At 60.1% G+C, this 14,046-nt stretch overlaps 1 protein-coding gene across 3 annotated transcripts; it reads right to left on the reverse strand.

Moving 5' to 3' along the window:
* Positions 1-2,435: 2,435 nt before the first annotated feature.
* On the reverse strand, positions 2,436-13,437 carry EPN3 (epsin 3). Of its 3 annotated transcripts, none has more exons than XM_042967252.1 (10): positions 12,917-13,437; positions 9,313-9,989; positions 8,035-8,153; positions 7,309-7,389; positions 6,949-7,074; positions 5,918-6,005; positions 5,190-5,459; positions 4,894-4,965; positions 4,534-4,764; positions 2,436-4,324 (listed from the first exon to the last, which is right to left on the reverse strand). In XM_042967252.1, exons 2-10 carry the CDS (start codon positions 9,848-9,850, stop codon positions 3,990-3,992), a joined length of 1,860 nt encoding a protein of 619 aa, XP_042823186.1. In that variant the 5' UTR covers positions 9,851-9,989; positions 12,917-13,437; the 3' UTR covers positions 2,436-3,989. The 3 variants fall into 3 exon arrangements, with proteins under 3 accessions (XP_042823186.1, XP_042823184.1, XP_042823185.1); XM_042967250.1 differs by having other exon boundaries at positions 4,894-5,010; XM_042967251.1 differs by lacking the exon at positions 12,917-13,437 and adding an exon at positions 11,371-11,539 and having other exon boundaries at positions 4,894-5,010.
* Positions 13,438-14,046: the final 609 nt, after the last annotated feature.

The following is a 14,046-nucleotide window of genomic DNA, read 5'->3' on the forward strand; positions in this document are numbered from 1 at the left end:
CTGGCCAGTGAGCTTTGGCTCTGCCCCTCCCTCTCGAGGGCCTGCCCAAATCCCACCCACTCCAAGAAGCCTTCCCTGAATAACGACGACGAGCCAACTTTGTGTCCCATCATGTACTTTTACACTTGTCTCATTCGCTACATTTTGCCAATATTTATTGAGTGCCTGCTGCCTGCCAGGCACCCTGCTTAGGTACGAGGGTGGGTGGAGAGAGACCAGGCTCCTGCCCTTGTGTTGCTCACAGTCTGTTGAAGGAGACGGAAGCTAATCTGACAGCCATACACACGAATGTACAACCACCCACTGTAAGAAGGGCCGTGACTAACAAGGAGCCTGGCCTGGTGGGAGAGGCTTCCCTGAGGAAATCACATCTGTGTAGCAGCCGTGGAGGAACAAGGTGGGGTGTGGAGAGGGCGTGGGAGGAGTGCTGGGGAAGCAGGAGGAACATGTGCAAAGGCCCTGTGGCATAGTGGTGAGTCAGAGGTGAGGAACTACGGAAGGCCGGCATGGCTGCCGGGCAAGCATCCAGGTCTTGGGGGGACTCCGGAAGTCTGCGTAAGCAATTCTGGTTGCTGATGAAAGAAGAAAGATGTTGAAGGGCTTTGGTCAGGGGAGTGATCCTGTGCTTTGGAAAGGTCCCTCTGGCTTCCTAGTGGAGAATGGACTGGAAAGGGGCAGGAGCAGAAGGAGGATTGGTTGGGAGGCCGTAGCAGGACCCAGGGGAGATGGCGGAGGTCTGCAGCAGGTGGAGGCAGAGGTAGTGAGAAGGGTCTTGAGGCCTGTAGAGGAGGAAACATCCTAAAAATTGGCAGTGAGGGAGGGGGAGGCATCAAGAGTGGTTTGCAGAGGGGGGATTATGCTGGGCGAGGCCATTTGCTGAGGAGGGGGCACTGAGAGGCTCACGTGGGGGTTCATGACGTCATTTTTGGACATGTTCGCTTGAGGTGCCCTTGGGACGCGTGTGTGGAGACAGCACGGCTCTGGGACGCAGAGGAGAGGTTGGTGGGAGGGATCGGGGTGTTCATCGTGGAGACAGTGCAGGCATGGAAGGGAATCATCTGGGGAGCAGCAAGAGAGAAGCAGGCTCAGGCCTGGGCTCAGGGAACTCAGGAGTGCCCCCGTGAAAGAGAAGCGCTAGAAGGTCAAGGGAACCCCAGGAGAGGTGGTGTCCCAAAGGCAAAGGGACAGAGAGTTGCAAGGAGGGAGGACCTTCATGGTCAGACTCTGGAAAAGCCAACCAAGATGGGACTGAAAAAAGCCTACTGGTTTCAGCATCATGGCGGCCATTGGGTGGGCTTAGCATACAGTGTTCCAGTGAGGCAGGGCTGACAGCAGAAGCCGATGAAGTGGGTTAGGAGGACGGGAAAGAAGGGACATGGGGGCACCTGGGTGACTCAGTCAGTGGGGCTTCCGACTTTGGCTCAGGTCATGGTCTCAGGGTTCCTGAGTTCAAGCCCCACATTGGCTTGCTGCTGTCACCACAGAGCCTGGATCCTCTGTACCCCGCACCCCCCCCCCCAGCTCTTTCTCAGCTAGTGCTCTCTCTCTCTCAAAATATAAACATTTAAAAAAAGAAAGGAGACAAAGGGAGGTAGTATGGGTGTTTGATATGAAGGGAAAGATGGAAAGACTTTCAAGATGGATGAGGCAGATTATGACAAATATCAAGGGACAGGCTTTGGTTGAGAGAAGGCGACTGATGACATTGATCATGGCAGAGAGGTTGGCAAGCCAGAGGGTATGGTGGATGCCAAGGAATGAGATTAAGATCAGAGAACAGGAAGCCTGCCTTGAATGGGGAGGAATTTGGGGTGATGACAAGCCCAAAAATGTGACCATGGGTGAGAGGTCAAGGCCATCCTCCTGAATAATAGAGTCACGCGGGGTTAAGCAAGATCTGGATGAGAAGACTGTGAGCCAGGCCTGAAGCCTGGTGAGAATGGGGTGGAGCACAGCCCCAGGCAACGAGGAGGCACAGCAGCCCAGTGGCTTGAGCCTCCAAGAAGGAAGGCTCTCATTGGAGGAAAATGGTCCAGAAATAGCTACAGGGAACAAAACTACCAATCTCTTCTTGGTGGCGGTCAAGCAGGACCCCTTGGGAGTCCTGAGGAAAGTCAAGTCCACAGGGAGAGTCAGTTTAGAAGAAGAGGAGGGCGCAGGTAGGGAAGGGGTGACAGGTGGGACAGTGGCCAAGAACGATAGAGACCTCCCAGGTGTAGGTGCACATGCCAGAAGACTGATGGCGGCTGGACTCGGCACTACCGGGCAAGACCAGGAATGAGGGGTATGATGGGCTGACTGCTCAGGGTTAGTCTCTGAAGGGGGTAGGCCCTGGGCCAAACGGACACTGACCCGGGAGGAGCCGCCGAGCAAACCTCATAAGGAAGGAATTCTTGTTCCCGTCTGACAAGTAAGGAAACGGAGGCACAGAGTCATAGAGAGGTTAAGTAATTTACTCAAGGTCAGGGAGCATAACCACTTATTACTAAGTGATTACTATTATTATTAAGTGCAAATCTTGGAGCAGAGTTCTGAACTCTGGGGGTCTGACTCCTAGTAGGTGCTCTTGTCCATCCCGCCTGTTAACAGTCACAGCAGAACTCCCTCTCTCCCTCTAAAAAAACACCAAAACCTAAACCAAAACCCAGCAGCTCCTTTCCCTGCATCCCCCTTCCACTTAAGAAAGACAGCAGCATCCTGTTCCCCGCCCCCCCCACCCCCCAATTTTCTTCTGGCCTATAGAAGGCCATCTTCCCTCAGTAGCAGGCTGCTTGTAGGGCCAGACTCTGAGCACTGAGGACAAATCAGCGGTTGGGAAAGCACTGAGCGGAAAAGGAGTAGGGGTGACCAAGGTGGCCCCAGGATGAGGTACCAGGCCCTGCCCCTCCCTTTGGTTTCTCAGACCCCACGGAAGCCCCCGGGAGGGGTCAGGCTCTCTCAGCATGGCTGAGATTGAATTTCTTGCCCTGGTGAAGAGGGGAAAGGGTAGAGCTAGATTTAAGGTGACTCAGTAAAGCAAAGGAACATGAGGGCTCCTCTACCCGGCTTGTCTCCCCAGAGTTCTGAGCTCCTGGAGGCTGTGGGCTTAGCAGCCCTTGGATCCCTCCCAGGTGAGCCCACCACTTTGTTCCGGGCTGTTAATATTTGCAGATGAAACCGGGGGGCCCAGCCCGGGCGCTCAGGGCTGTGGAGCCAGACAGTCTGAATCGCAGCCCCAGTGTGTGCTAGCTTTGTGACCTTGAGCATGCCACTTAACATCTCTGAGCCTGTTTCCTCACCTCTAAAGTGACAGGAGGACCGAGGGCTGTACACTTGGTTTAATGCCCTGCTGCCCCCAGTTTGCTATTCTTAATTTGGAGCAAGGGCCCTGCATTTTCATTTTGCACCGGCCCCCACAAATTACGTAGCCAGTCTTGAATGGGAATAGTATTATCTACCTCAGAGGGTTGTTGCAAGGATTAAATTAAATAATCTGTCTAAAGTGCTTACAGCACAGAGAGCACAATGAGCAGGAACAACTGCCTATTGTTCCCTGCCATTAGATCACCCCCAGTGCAGATCTGTGGTAAATGAATGAAATGAGCGAATGAGCGAGAGCCCGGGGAGCATCTGGAAGCGAAGGTGCCGGGGCTGAGGGGGTGGTGCGGGAAGTGGGAGCATTTTTGTGCCCCACACGGCGAAGCACTCGTTCCCACGGCAGCCGGTGGTTTGCGCCGTGGTCCTGACCCAGACACCACGCCTCGAAACAGTCCACTCGGTGGGAGCTGAGGACGCGGGCGTGGTCTCAGCCCCGGGCAGTCTTCAGGGTCAAGCTTCCAGAGCGGCGAGAGAGGGTCGGCGGGGGCCACTTGGAGCGTCCAGGCGGGACTGGGGGCGGAGTCAGCCCTTCCGACCTTCCCGGGGGCGGGCCCTGGGGTGACAGCCCCGCCCCGCGCCGGGGACGGGGCCTCGCGCATGCGCCGGCCAGCCGGGGCAGGGCGGGGCCGCGCTCAGAGGAAGGGGTTGGTGCCGGGATGCGGGGGCGGCTGGAGCGGCCCCGCGGAGCCCGACGTGGGCAACAGGGGCTGTGGCAGGCTCGCGGGCGGCGGCGTGAAGGCGCCGGCCTGCGGGAAGACGCTGACCGAGGCGGGGAGGGTCACGCCGGCTGGCACGCTGCTGAGCGGGAGAGGCAGGGAGGCGCTGTAGGTCATGGAGCCCAAGGGCGCCCCGACCGGCCCGCCGGCCGCCAAGCCTAGCGCGGGCGACCCGGTGCGCATCTGGTTCAGGGTCGGCCTGGCCTGCTCGCTCCCACCGAACGGGTTGGTGGGGGATGGAGCGCTGAGACCTGCGGAACGAGAGAGGATGGGGAGCTTGGAGTGCGCCGGGGGGGGGGAGGGACACAGCCCTAAATGGGGTGGCGGGGAGAGGAGGCACGATCTGGGGTCTCAGAAATAGGGAAGAAGAGTAACATTTTTAGGGCAGGGGCTGAAAGGAGGGATGGAGAGAGCAGGGGCCCCCAGTGTTGAGACGCGGCAGGGACAAGGGGTGTCCTACCTGTCAGAAAAGGGTTTCGCGTCTTTGCAGCCTGGGGCGCCTTGACTAATGAATCAAGGTTGACCAAGGAGGAGGCCGAAGGGCCCAGGAAAGACTCAGGAGTCCGGCATGCTCGGGCCTCCTTACTGGGCTGGGTTAGCGCTTCCTCCAGTACACCCAGGTCAAAGGATTCTGGCTCCTTGGTGCCATTTTGCTTGGAACTGGGAATGGGGTCTCCAAACAGGTCCAGCTCTGGAACAGAAATGATTGCGCTCATGGGTAGGGATGGGGAGTGGTCACTCTGGGAAGAAGAGGACAGAGGCCACCTCTGGGCAGGTCCCTCATTCCCCAGAGCTGTATCATCCCCTGCCTCCTGCTTACCCACAGGACTGCCGGGCTTTCCCGAAGGCAGGGCCTGGGCACACTCCGGCCCCTCCTTGGTCTCTGTGGATACTGGAGGGTTGGCAAATGGGTCAAAAGGTGAGGTACCACCTAGAGCTAGCCAAGGAGGAAGAGGAAGATGAGATGGGCTGGCAAAAAGGTCGGGCACTGGTCTGACCCCTTTTAGGCAAGCAGCTGTCTTGACACAGACAGGATGTGCTGCCCCTTGGCGCTGGAGGGAGGGGACCCGGAAGTCCTCCCAGCCCCTCACCCACACCCTCTGGCCCTCTACTTACCAGGTGCATTGGAGGTCTCCACCGAGGCTCCCCAAGGGTCAGCCCCAGTGTCGGGGAGTTGGTGATGGGGGGAGCTCTGTGCCCAGAGGTCTGCGGATGGGGGTCTGGCAGGCAGCACTGGGGTCCGGCCCCAGGGCTCTGAGGAGGAGAGCATAGGGGGCAAGTCCCAGGGCTGGCTTCTGGACAGGGCACTTCCCGAGGGGACAGGAGACCAGGGGTCTGCGGAAGGCCCCCAGGAGGAGCCACTGGGCTCTGTGTTGGGCCTGAGACCTAAAACGGAAACAGTACAGACATGACCCCAGGCCCACCTTTACACCCAGCCCAGGGCCCTTCCCAGTTACCCAGACCAAGTTGGGAGGCCAAGGGTCCCATTTCACAGATGGGATGCTGACTCAGGACCACCCAGCAAGCTGGAGCCCATATTCGTCAAGTTCTGCCAGGAACGTGGAGTCCCGGGCATGGGCAGCTCAGGCCACCTTCCCAGTCAAGGGCAGGGACGGGCTGGGGCTTCAGGAAAGCCAAGGTGACCGGGGGAACCGAGAGAACATCTCCGAGTTTTCCATGAGCTGGGCTCTTCAGATGTGCGCTTCCATCCCTCACTACAACCCCATGTCCCAGAGGAAGCTGAGGCTCAGAGGGGTGAGTGTCTTGCCCTCAGCTGGCCCTCAGCTATGGGGAGGGGCTTTCTGGGGCCAGCCTGGAAACCTCTTGCAGCCCTGCATGCCCACCTGGGATGTCCCATGGGTCAGCAGAGCAGCGTGTGGAGGGCGGGGCCGGGGCAGGTACGAAGATGTCTGCCAAGTCCAGAATGGAAGACTGTGGAGGGAGAGAGGCAGCCATGGCTCAGAAGTGGGCGAGACCAGAAGAAGGGCGGTCCTTGGCCTGTCCTCCTCAGCCCAGCTCCTTCTCGCCTTTGTTCACTTCACAAACACCTACTAATGATCCCTTGTCTCCGTACAGTGCTTTGCAGTTTATAAAATGTTTCCTCATCCGCTTGGTGCCTCCACAACAACCCTGTGCACTAAGTAGTGCAGGTCGTGGTGTCTCCATTTTACAGACGCACCAGCGGAGGCTCAGAGAGGGGACACGATGTGCAGGGAGCCGCACAGCTGGGGAGAGGCAGAGCTGGGATAAACCCAGGCCCGCCTGACCCCTTCAGTTGTTCTGCTCCCCAGCCCATCCGTGGTAAAAGACAGATTTTATAACAAGTCTGCTTTCCTAAGTCAGAAACCAGCCACAGTGAACACAGGCAGAAAGGGGATAGAGACATCCTGGCTCCATGCACGGCTTTGGAGGGTGGCCTCGTTCCCAGAAGCTACCCACTCCCCTATTCTTGGAAAGTATGTATATGAGCCCAAGATATTGCGAGTACCGTGTGCCTGAGCCCGCCTCCCCCCGCCCCCAATCTGGATCCACAGTATCACGTAATCCTAGAATACCAGAGATGGAGCTGCCCAACTAAAGGAGGAAACCGAGCCCACAGCAGTGATGTGCCCCAAGTCAAATAAATGACAGCAAATCCAGAACCCAAATCCGGGGGAGGGGATCAGGATTCTTTGTATCCCACTTTGCTGTCAGCTCAATCACCAGCCCATGTGGTCTGGGCCCGAGGGCTGCTGCACCCCCTCTATCCCTCTCTCCATTGAATAAACACTTAAACAGTGCTTACTATATATGAAGCGCAGTTCTGAAGTCTACAAATACCGACTCAGCTCATCTCTCAGGCTCAGTCAGCCGGTGCAGCCCAGCCCCTCCCTACCTGGCTGGTTTTCAGCTTCTCCTCCTTTCCCTCTTCTCTCTCTGGCTCTTTGTCTTGCCAACGGCGAACTGTAGCCCCAGCACCATTGGCCACAGGGGAGTCCTCTCCCCGCCAGGACCTCACCTCCTATGGAAGGCACAGAGGAGTGAGGACAGCACGAGCAGCCCAGGCTGGACTTGAGGGGACCGGGGGAGCTGGAGTCAAGAGGAGTGCGGGGAGAGAGGTTAGGCACAGCGGGACCACTGGGTGCAGTGGGAGGAGCCTGGTTAGTGCCTGTGTAGCACCTGCACCAGCACCCGCACCAGCACCTGCACCAGCACCTGCACCCGCACCAGCACCTGCACAGGCTCGGCCTGCTACCTTCTCGTGCTCCTGCCGGCTCAGGCGCAGAGCCAGCTGCAGCTGCAGGTCCTCATCCCTGTGGGAGGCTGGGGGGACGGGCTGCAAAGGAGGAAGAAAGGGGTGAACTCGGCCCAGTGCTCCCACTCCTGGGCGGGAGGGCAACGTAGCCCCGCAGGGGGAAGGGAGGTGGAGAGAGAAGGGCCCACCCTGAGTGGATGTGGGCATCCTGACCCCAAGGCATCAAGATGTGTGTGGCCTTCTCCCTGCCTGGGTCTGCGATGCAGTTTCCAAGATCAAGGAGATTGATCCTTTGCTTCCGGGTCCCCTGAGCGTCCCCGGGCCCTGCTGTGTGAGGCCCGGCTGCTTCCTGCCCAGTCTGCCTGGATCCGCAGAGAGGATGATGACGGGGGGTGGGGGCTGTCCCTGCCCCCCTAAAAGGACAGCAACCCCACAGCAGGGGTTGTGGGGGCGGCATATCTCTGGGTCTCCCAGGAATGTGTCTGTCAGCGCACTTGCCTTCCCCGGGGCCGCGACAGGCCCGTAAGACACATACGTGCCCTCACCCCACTCAGCGTTCGCTGCCCTTTCCAGGCGCAGCCAGAGGGGACCGCAGGCAGGGAGGCAGTCCCTGCCAGGACAGTCCCGGGGACACGGACAGGCCCTGTGCTGTCCAGAGTAGAGGAGCCTAGGAGCCAAGGGTGTGGGGCACCAGTGCCCTCCCCAGGCCGCCGGGGGGGCCCTCACCTTCTCAGCCTCCTCGCGGCTCATGGCCAGGGCCAGCTGCAGATGCAACTCCTCTTCTCCTGACGTCTGGGGCCGGGCCTGCTCCAAGTCGGACGTGTAGCGGGGGGATGAGGAGGAGGCTGCAACGACCGTGGACCGTCGGCCATCGTGGCTCCTGTGACCGCGTGCCTCCCCTCCCCTGCCCCTCCCCCCACAACCAGGAAGCTCTAAGGCTCAGAGGGGGAAACTGAGGAAGGAAACGACTGGCAGCCAGGGCCCCAGGGGGACTGGCAGTGTGCTTAGCACTCTGTGTGAGGCTTCCCATGCCCCCCCCCCCCCAACTAGAGACTCCGGTCCCTCCTTTACAGACGTGCCAATAGCCAGAGGTTGCCTGGCCAGGATCCTAAGGTAAGACTTGGAGCCAGGTCCCTTCCGGTGGGGGGGGCGCGGGGAAGGGGGGGGCAGGGTGCCCATCCTGCCTGGGGTCAAGTGAGGTGGGAGGGAGAGAGTTCCAGCCAATCAGGGCCACGGCTCTCAAAGCCCTTGGCACACTGTCAAGGGCTTTATGAAAGGAGGACCATCCTGAGTACCCCTCAGATCCCAGAAGCCCGCTTCGGGGCAGGGAGGAGAGTCCAGAACTGCTCTCCAGGGGCGCCGGGGTGGCTCAGTCAGTTGAGCATCCGACTCTTGATTTTGGCTCAGGTCACAATCACATCGTTCATGGGATCAAGCCCCATGGTCAGCTCTTCGCTTATAGCATGGAGCCTGCTTGGGATTCTCTTTCTCTGCCCCTCCCCCACTCACATTTCTCTCCCTCCCTCTCTCTCTCTCTCTCAAACAACAACAACAACAACAACAACAACAACAACTCTGCAGCACCCTGTTTTCAGGAGGGGGTCATGAGGAATGCCACTGATGGAGCACCTTGTGCCCTGTGTCTGGGCACAGGGCCAAGGGCATTCCTGAGCCTGGTCTCATTGATTCTCACATCCAACACCTGAAAGATTTTCCCTGCTTCACAGATGAGGAAGCGGAGACTCAGAGAGGCGGCCGTCTAGACCCCTCCGCTCGAAAGGGGCAGAATGAGGAATGCTACTGGACTCCAGAAGCCTGAGCTTCTGCTACCACAGCAGCCCACAGGGCATGGTCCCACTGTCGTCTGCGCTAACTTGCGGGGCACCTGCTGTGCCAGGCGTCCTGCCTTCTGTGCTCCATTCGTCACCTCCCTGAATGCTCGCGGCATCCCTCTGACCTCGGGCTGCCTCCTGGCCCCCAGCCACAGCCCCGGGGCTCACTCACAGTTGTAGGAGGACGGGGATCCGTGGCGGCGGCCCAGGCCCAGCTGCCCGCTGCCGATGCCCATGCCCTCCAGCGCCATGCGCTCCTTGGTCTTGAGGGCGTGGGTCCGCTCCTGCCGGAGGCGCTCCTCGTCCCTGAGCAAGGCCATCACCTGCTTGACCTTCTCGCGCACGTTGACGCCCTGGTCCTTGCCGTCGCGGTCGATGTACTGGAAGTCCTTGAGCGTCTGGATGGTGTAGAGGTTCTCGCGGCACTGGTGGGCCACCCTCTCGGAGCCCGTCTTGAGCAGGTAGTCCAGCAGCGTTAGCGCCTTGTACACGTGCCGCCAGTTCTTGCCGCTGTCGTTGAGCCGCCGCCACAGCATGCCCATGACCTCGGCGAAGGCCACCGTGTTGAAGGTCAGGTCGGCAATCTCCGACATGAGCGTGCTGGGCGGGCCCCACGGGTCATTGCTGGTGGCCTCACGCACCTTGATCTCGGCCTCCGAGTAGTTGTGCACGATGTTCTTCACCTGGCGCCGCAGCGCTGAGGTCGTCATGGCTGGGGACTTGGAGATGGGCGGCCCCCGCCCCAGCCGGAGGTGGAGGGCCGAGGGCCACCGTCTCGAGGTCACGGTCTCCAGGGATGGACCGCCGAGCTCTCAGCGGGGCGGCTGCGTCCTTGGGTTCCACATGGGTCTGAGGAAGAGAGGGACTGGAACTCAGGAACTCAGGGGCAGTGGCTCACCTGGACAGCCACTCGGGCCTGGCCGGGGTCCCCGCTGCCAGGAACAGCCTCTGGCAGGTGCTTATTCTTATTTTTCTTATCTTACACATTATTCAGCCAACACTTGCAGCTTTGCGTGCTCTTTGCTCTTTTACAGTCCCGCTACAAAGACGGGGTGATTATTATTATCTCCATTCACAGATGGGGAAGTGAGGTTCAGAGAAGGATTGAGTGATTCGTTCGAGTTCACAGAGCTGATGCGATTGGGAGTGACCCCGGCAGACGCACTCCCCACATCCTCACCCTTAGCGACAGGCAGGAAAGCGACCCCCAGGAATGCCTGCTCACCTCCCTCCTGTTTAATTACCTCTCCCGTTTCTGAGGCCAGGATCTCACTTAGGAGCTATCCCTCCCAGCTCCTCGTTCCCCACTCCTCATTTCTCAAATCACTAGTTTGTGCAGCTTAATTCATTCGGCACCTAGTTCCCGGGGCCTTCTCTGAGCCCGACATTGTGCCAGGCACAGAGCACAAGTCCTGGTCCGCACACGTCCAGATGCGGGGCATAGACGATCCAGCCTAACACGGACATGCACAGGAACACCCAAGCTAGGAAAATCAGGGGAGACTTCCCACTGGAGGTGACAGCCTGAGATCTGAAGGGGAGGGTGAGGAGGAGCAAAGCCACAGGGCGAGGAAGGACAGATGGGAGGGAATGCTTGAGCTGGGCCAGAAGGCCAGAGAGGGACATGGGGCAGGAACGTAAGCTCCCTGAAGGCAAGGCTGGTCTGGGCTCCCCAAACCTGAGGCCCTGGGTGCGTGGTCGTCTCCTGATAGCCCAGGGGGGAGGGAATCAGGGTCAGCCCTCTGCCCTCCCCACAGCGTCAGGACTAGGCCATCTGGAGAAAGGAAACCCAGGCTCATGACAGAAAAATGTTCTTCCAGGGTCCTACCAGAAACCAAACCCAGAATCCCCCTGCCACGGCTGTTTTTCTGGTATGCATACACACACACACACACACACACACACACACACACACAGGCTGGACCCACAGAGCCTCCACACCAACCGTGAACCCCCACCCCCACTTATGGAGAGGGCGCCTCTCAGCACCTCTCCGCTCAATCCTGGGGCTCAATCTTGGGACTCGCAGGAGTCAGAAGCTGCCTGTCCTGCCCTCCCCCAGTCTGGGCTTTCCCTCCACCCGGCCCTGCCAACCCTGGGCTTGGTTCAAAGCGGCCAGCAGGCCTTGGCAGGCTTCTTCAGGGCCCAGGTGCCTGGGAGAGCTTGGGCCCGGAGGAGGGGATCCTGTGGGAGACCAGGCGGATGGAGTGCTGACTGAAAGGCTGCCTACCTTCTGTCTGCTGTCTGTCCGTCCAGCCTGGCAGGCCCTTCTGTGGGGATGCCACGGCCAACGCTTGTTTAACTCCTGTCCTCCTCCTCACTAGTGACTCAGACCTATCTTTACCTCCCCAACCGGTGGGCTGGAGGGTGGCAAGAGTCAAGATGAGAAATAATTGTGCTCCAGAGCCCGCCCGGAGTGCACGCCCCTCCCAGTGCTGGCCGCAGAAACCAGCAAAACCAGTCAGGCATCCTGCCTCCACCAGCAGCCCTACTAGAGCCTGGCTGCCCGAGCCCTCCAGCCCAGCCTGGGGGAGTGGGAGGGGCCCTCAGTGCGGACCCCCTGGCCCTGTCTGGACTTTCCTCCTAGAAGGGGGAACAGAGGAAACTCCTCTGCACACCTCTGCTGGAGCTGGGGGAAGAGAGGGATCAGAAACTCCGGGGAGGTGCCTGGACCTCCCTCCCCTGAAGTTAAAAGGGACAGGTTGGGGGGGGGGAGGGAGGGGGGAAGAGGGGGCAGGGTGAGGCCCAGGGAGCACGGAAGGGAGGGAGGAGTAAAGGAAGGATCGCGGGAGGGAGCCGCTGGGAGCTCTGCCAGCCGTGTTACAAGCAAAGGGTTTTATCGAACACAATATGCCCAGAAATAAAAGGGAGTGAAACAGAAACCCGGCAGCCAGTGGCGGCAGCGGCAGGCCCGGGAGGCCGGGTATGGAATTACTGCAGTGACCTTGAGCCAGACCCTGTCAGGTGGAGGGAAGGACACTGAGAAGGCAGAGCCTGAGAGGCTAATTCAGAGACGGGGTGGAGGGTGGGGGGCAGAGCGGGGAGGGGAAGGCTGGAGGAGGAGGCGGGGCACGGAGCACAAGTATCTGCTCTCTCCTTTATATAAGGTGCCCAGGAGAACTTTGGGGGAGGGGGGCGGCTCCTTTTCTCAGGACTAAGGGAATCCTCAGGGCTGAGGAAGTCGATGGCCATCCCCAGAGTGGGGATTCAGGGAGAAGGAAGGAGCCTAGATATGTCGAGTCACGTGCGAGAGTTTGTCCAAAGCGTGTGTGCGCCCCACCAGCCCACAGTCCCTCCCATCCTCTGCTAAGGTGCCCCGGCCCCTGCCCTGCATCAGGTCAGCGGCTGCTAAAGGGTGGGGGGTGGGAAGGGAGTGGCGGTGCCCTAACTCTTGTCCGCTGAGGGACAGGAGCGAGCTAGAGCTCTAAGCTGGAGTCAGCCCTGAGGTGGCTGTGTCCTGGGGCCCCGGAATGGGGTAGGGGCTGCCCTGAGGCTAGAGGTGCCACAGAGGCCGAGGGGGAGGGGCGGGCAGAGGAGAACGGGAGTTTGTGGAGGGAATGTCACCGGAGATGTTAGTCCCAGGGTGGGGAGCCGATCCTTGAGTCCTGCTTCCCGGGGGCTGCAGGGAGGGGAGGAGAGAGCGGCAGCGGGCAGAAAGCCTCCAGGATCCGCTAGAGCCCTGCCCTCCTCACCCCTCTCCGTGGGACCCGAGAGGGAGGCTAAGCCCCGAGCCTTCCATGAGAGGCACCACCGCCTCCACGGAGGCACCAGCTTACCTCCGGTGCAGGCTCCCTTGGCCCCAGCCCTGGGACCACGAGCAGCCTCTGCAGTGACCTTCCAACCTGCGCGGCAGGGGGACAGCACAGCCTCGGGAGCGTCCCCAGAGCCATCCACCACGGACCCTGGTCCTGGAGATGCCCACCCTCTCCCAGGAGGCGCAGACCCCTTGGAAGGGTGGAGGCAGGGTCCCCAGGAGGGGCTGCAGCCCTGCCTCTTGCCCGTTGGTCTTTTAGCCGCCCAGCCGGCAGGCAGGCAGCACTCGGAGGAAAGTTGCCCAGCTGGCCGGGCAGGTCTGCCTCAGCAGTAACAGGACACAGGAGGAAGCGCAGGGTTGTTAACCCCTTCCTGCTGGCTGGGCAGGCAGCACGGGCAGAGGGGGGAGGCCTGCCGGCTGGCTGTACCCCGGACGTGCACATCCAGACCCAGGGCTGGTAGCCCACTCCCACCCAGCAGTGAGTTAACCCTTCCCCTGCCTCAACAGGAAATAGGGTGGGGAGGGCTCCAACACCCACCCCACCCCTCCCCCATCCCCCCCGGAGCCAGGAAGACCATTCCCAGGCCATTTGGCGGAGTCTTGTTTTCTGTGGGCTCCAGCTGGCCCCCTCAGCCACCCCGAGAGGGGCACACAGGCTCCAGGCATAGCCTCTCTGAGGAACGAAGTGACCTGATCTTTCCAGAACTCCTCCCGCTCTCCACTGGAGGATGCTGAGGCCCACGAGGTCCTTATCAGAAGCACCACATGCGAAACCAAGCCGGCAGGAGGCTATGGCCACTGCCCCGTGTCCCACCCACACCCCTGCTCCACCAGCACTTAAAGCAATGAGCCCAGCATTAGCACAGTTGTTCTTTGAACTCTGGGAGCTGGGACCGGGAGCCCACTCGCACGGGAGGCCTAGCCCAGAATGAGGATTTCGGACAGACAACCCCGTTCAGGTATGGAGTCTGAGCGGACAGCACTTTTCTTTCCAGGGGCCACCTCTTGTCCACTTCGCACTGCTCTGAGCAAGGCGGTGGGCATTCAAGTCCAGAGGCTGTTTTTAAGGCAAAAAGTGGCTCAAGGAAACCAGCTGGTCTGACACGAGGAGGGGCAGAGACAGGCTGCCGAGGACACGGGATCTGGTCTCTG

Source organism: Panthera tigris, chromosome E1 (genome assembly GCF_018350195.1).
Source record: "Panthera tigris isolate Pti1 chromosome E1, P.tigris_Pti1_mat1.1, whole genome shotgun sequence".
NCBI lineage: Eukaryota > Metazoa > Chordata > Mammalia > Carnivora > Felidae > Panthera > Panthera tigris.

Coding starts and splice junctions, on each gene's coding strand:
- EPN3 (XM_042967250.1), bottom strand. CDS start 9,850: ATGACGACCTCAGCGCTGCGGCGCCAGGTGAAGAACATCGTGCACAAC. Junction 7,390..8,034: donor GCCGCGAGGAGGCTGAGAAG/GTGAGGGCCCCC, acceptor CCTCCTTTGCAG/CCCGTCCCCCCAGCCTCCCA. Junction 6,006..6,948: donor AGAAGCTGAAAACCAGCCAG/GTAGGGAGGGGC, acceptor CTCCCTCCACAG/TCTTCCATTCTGGACTTGGC.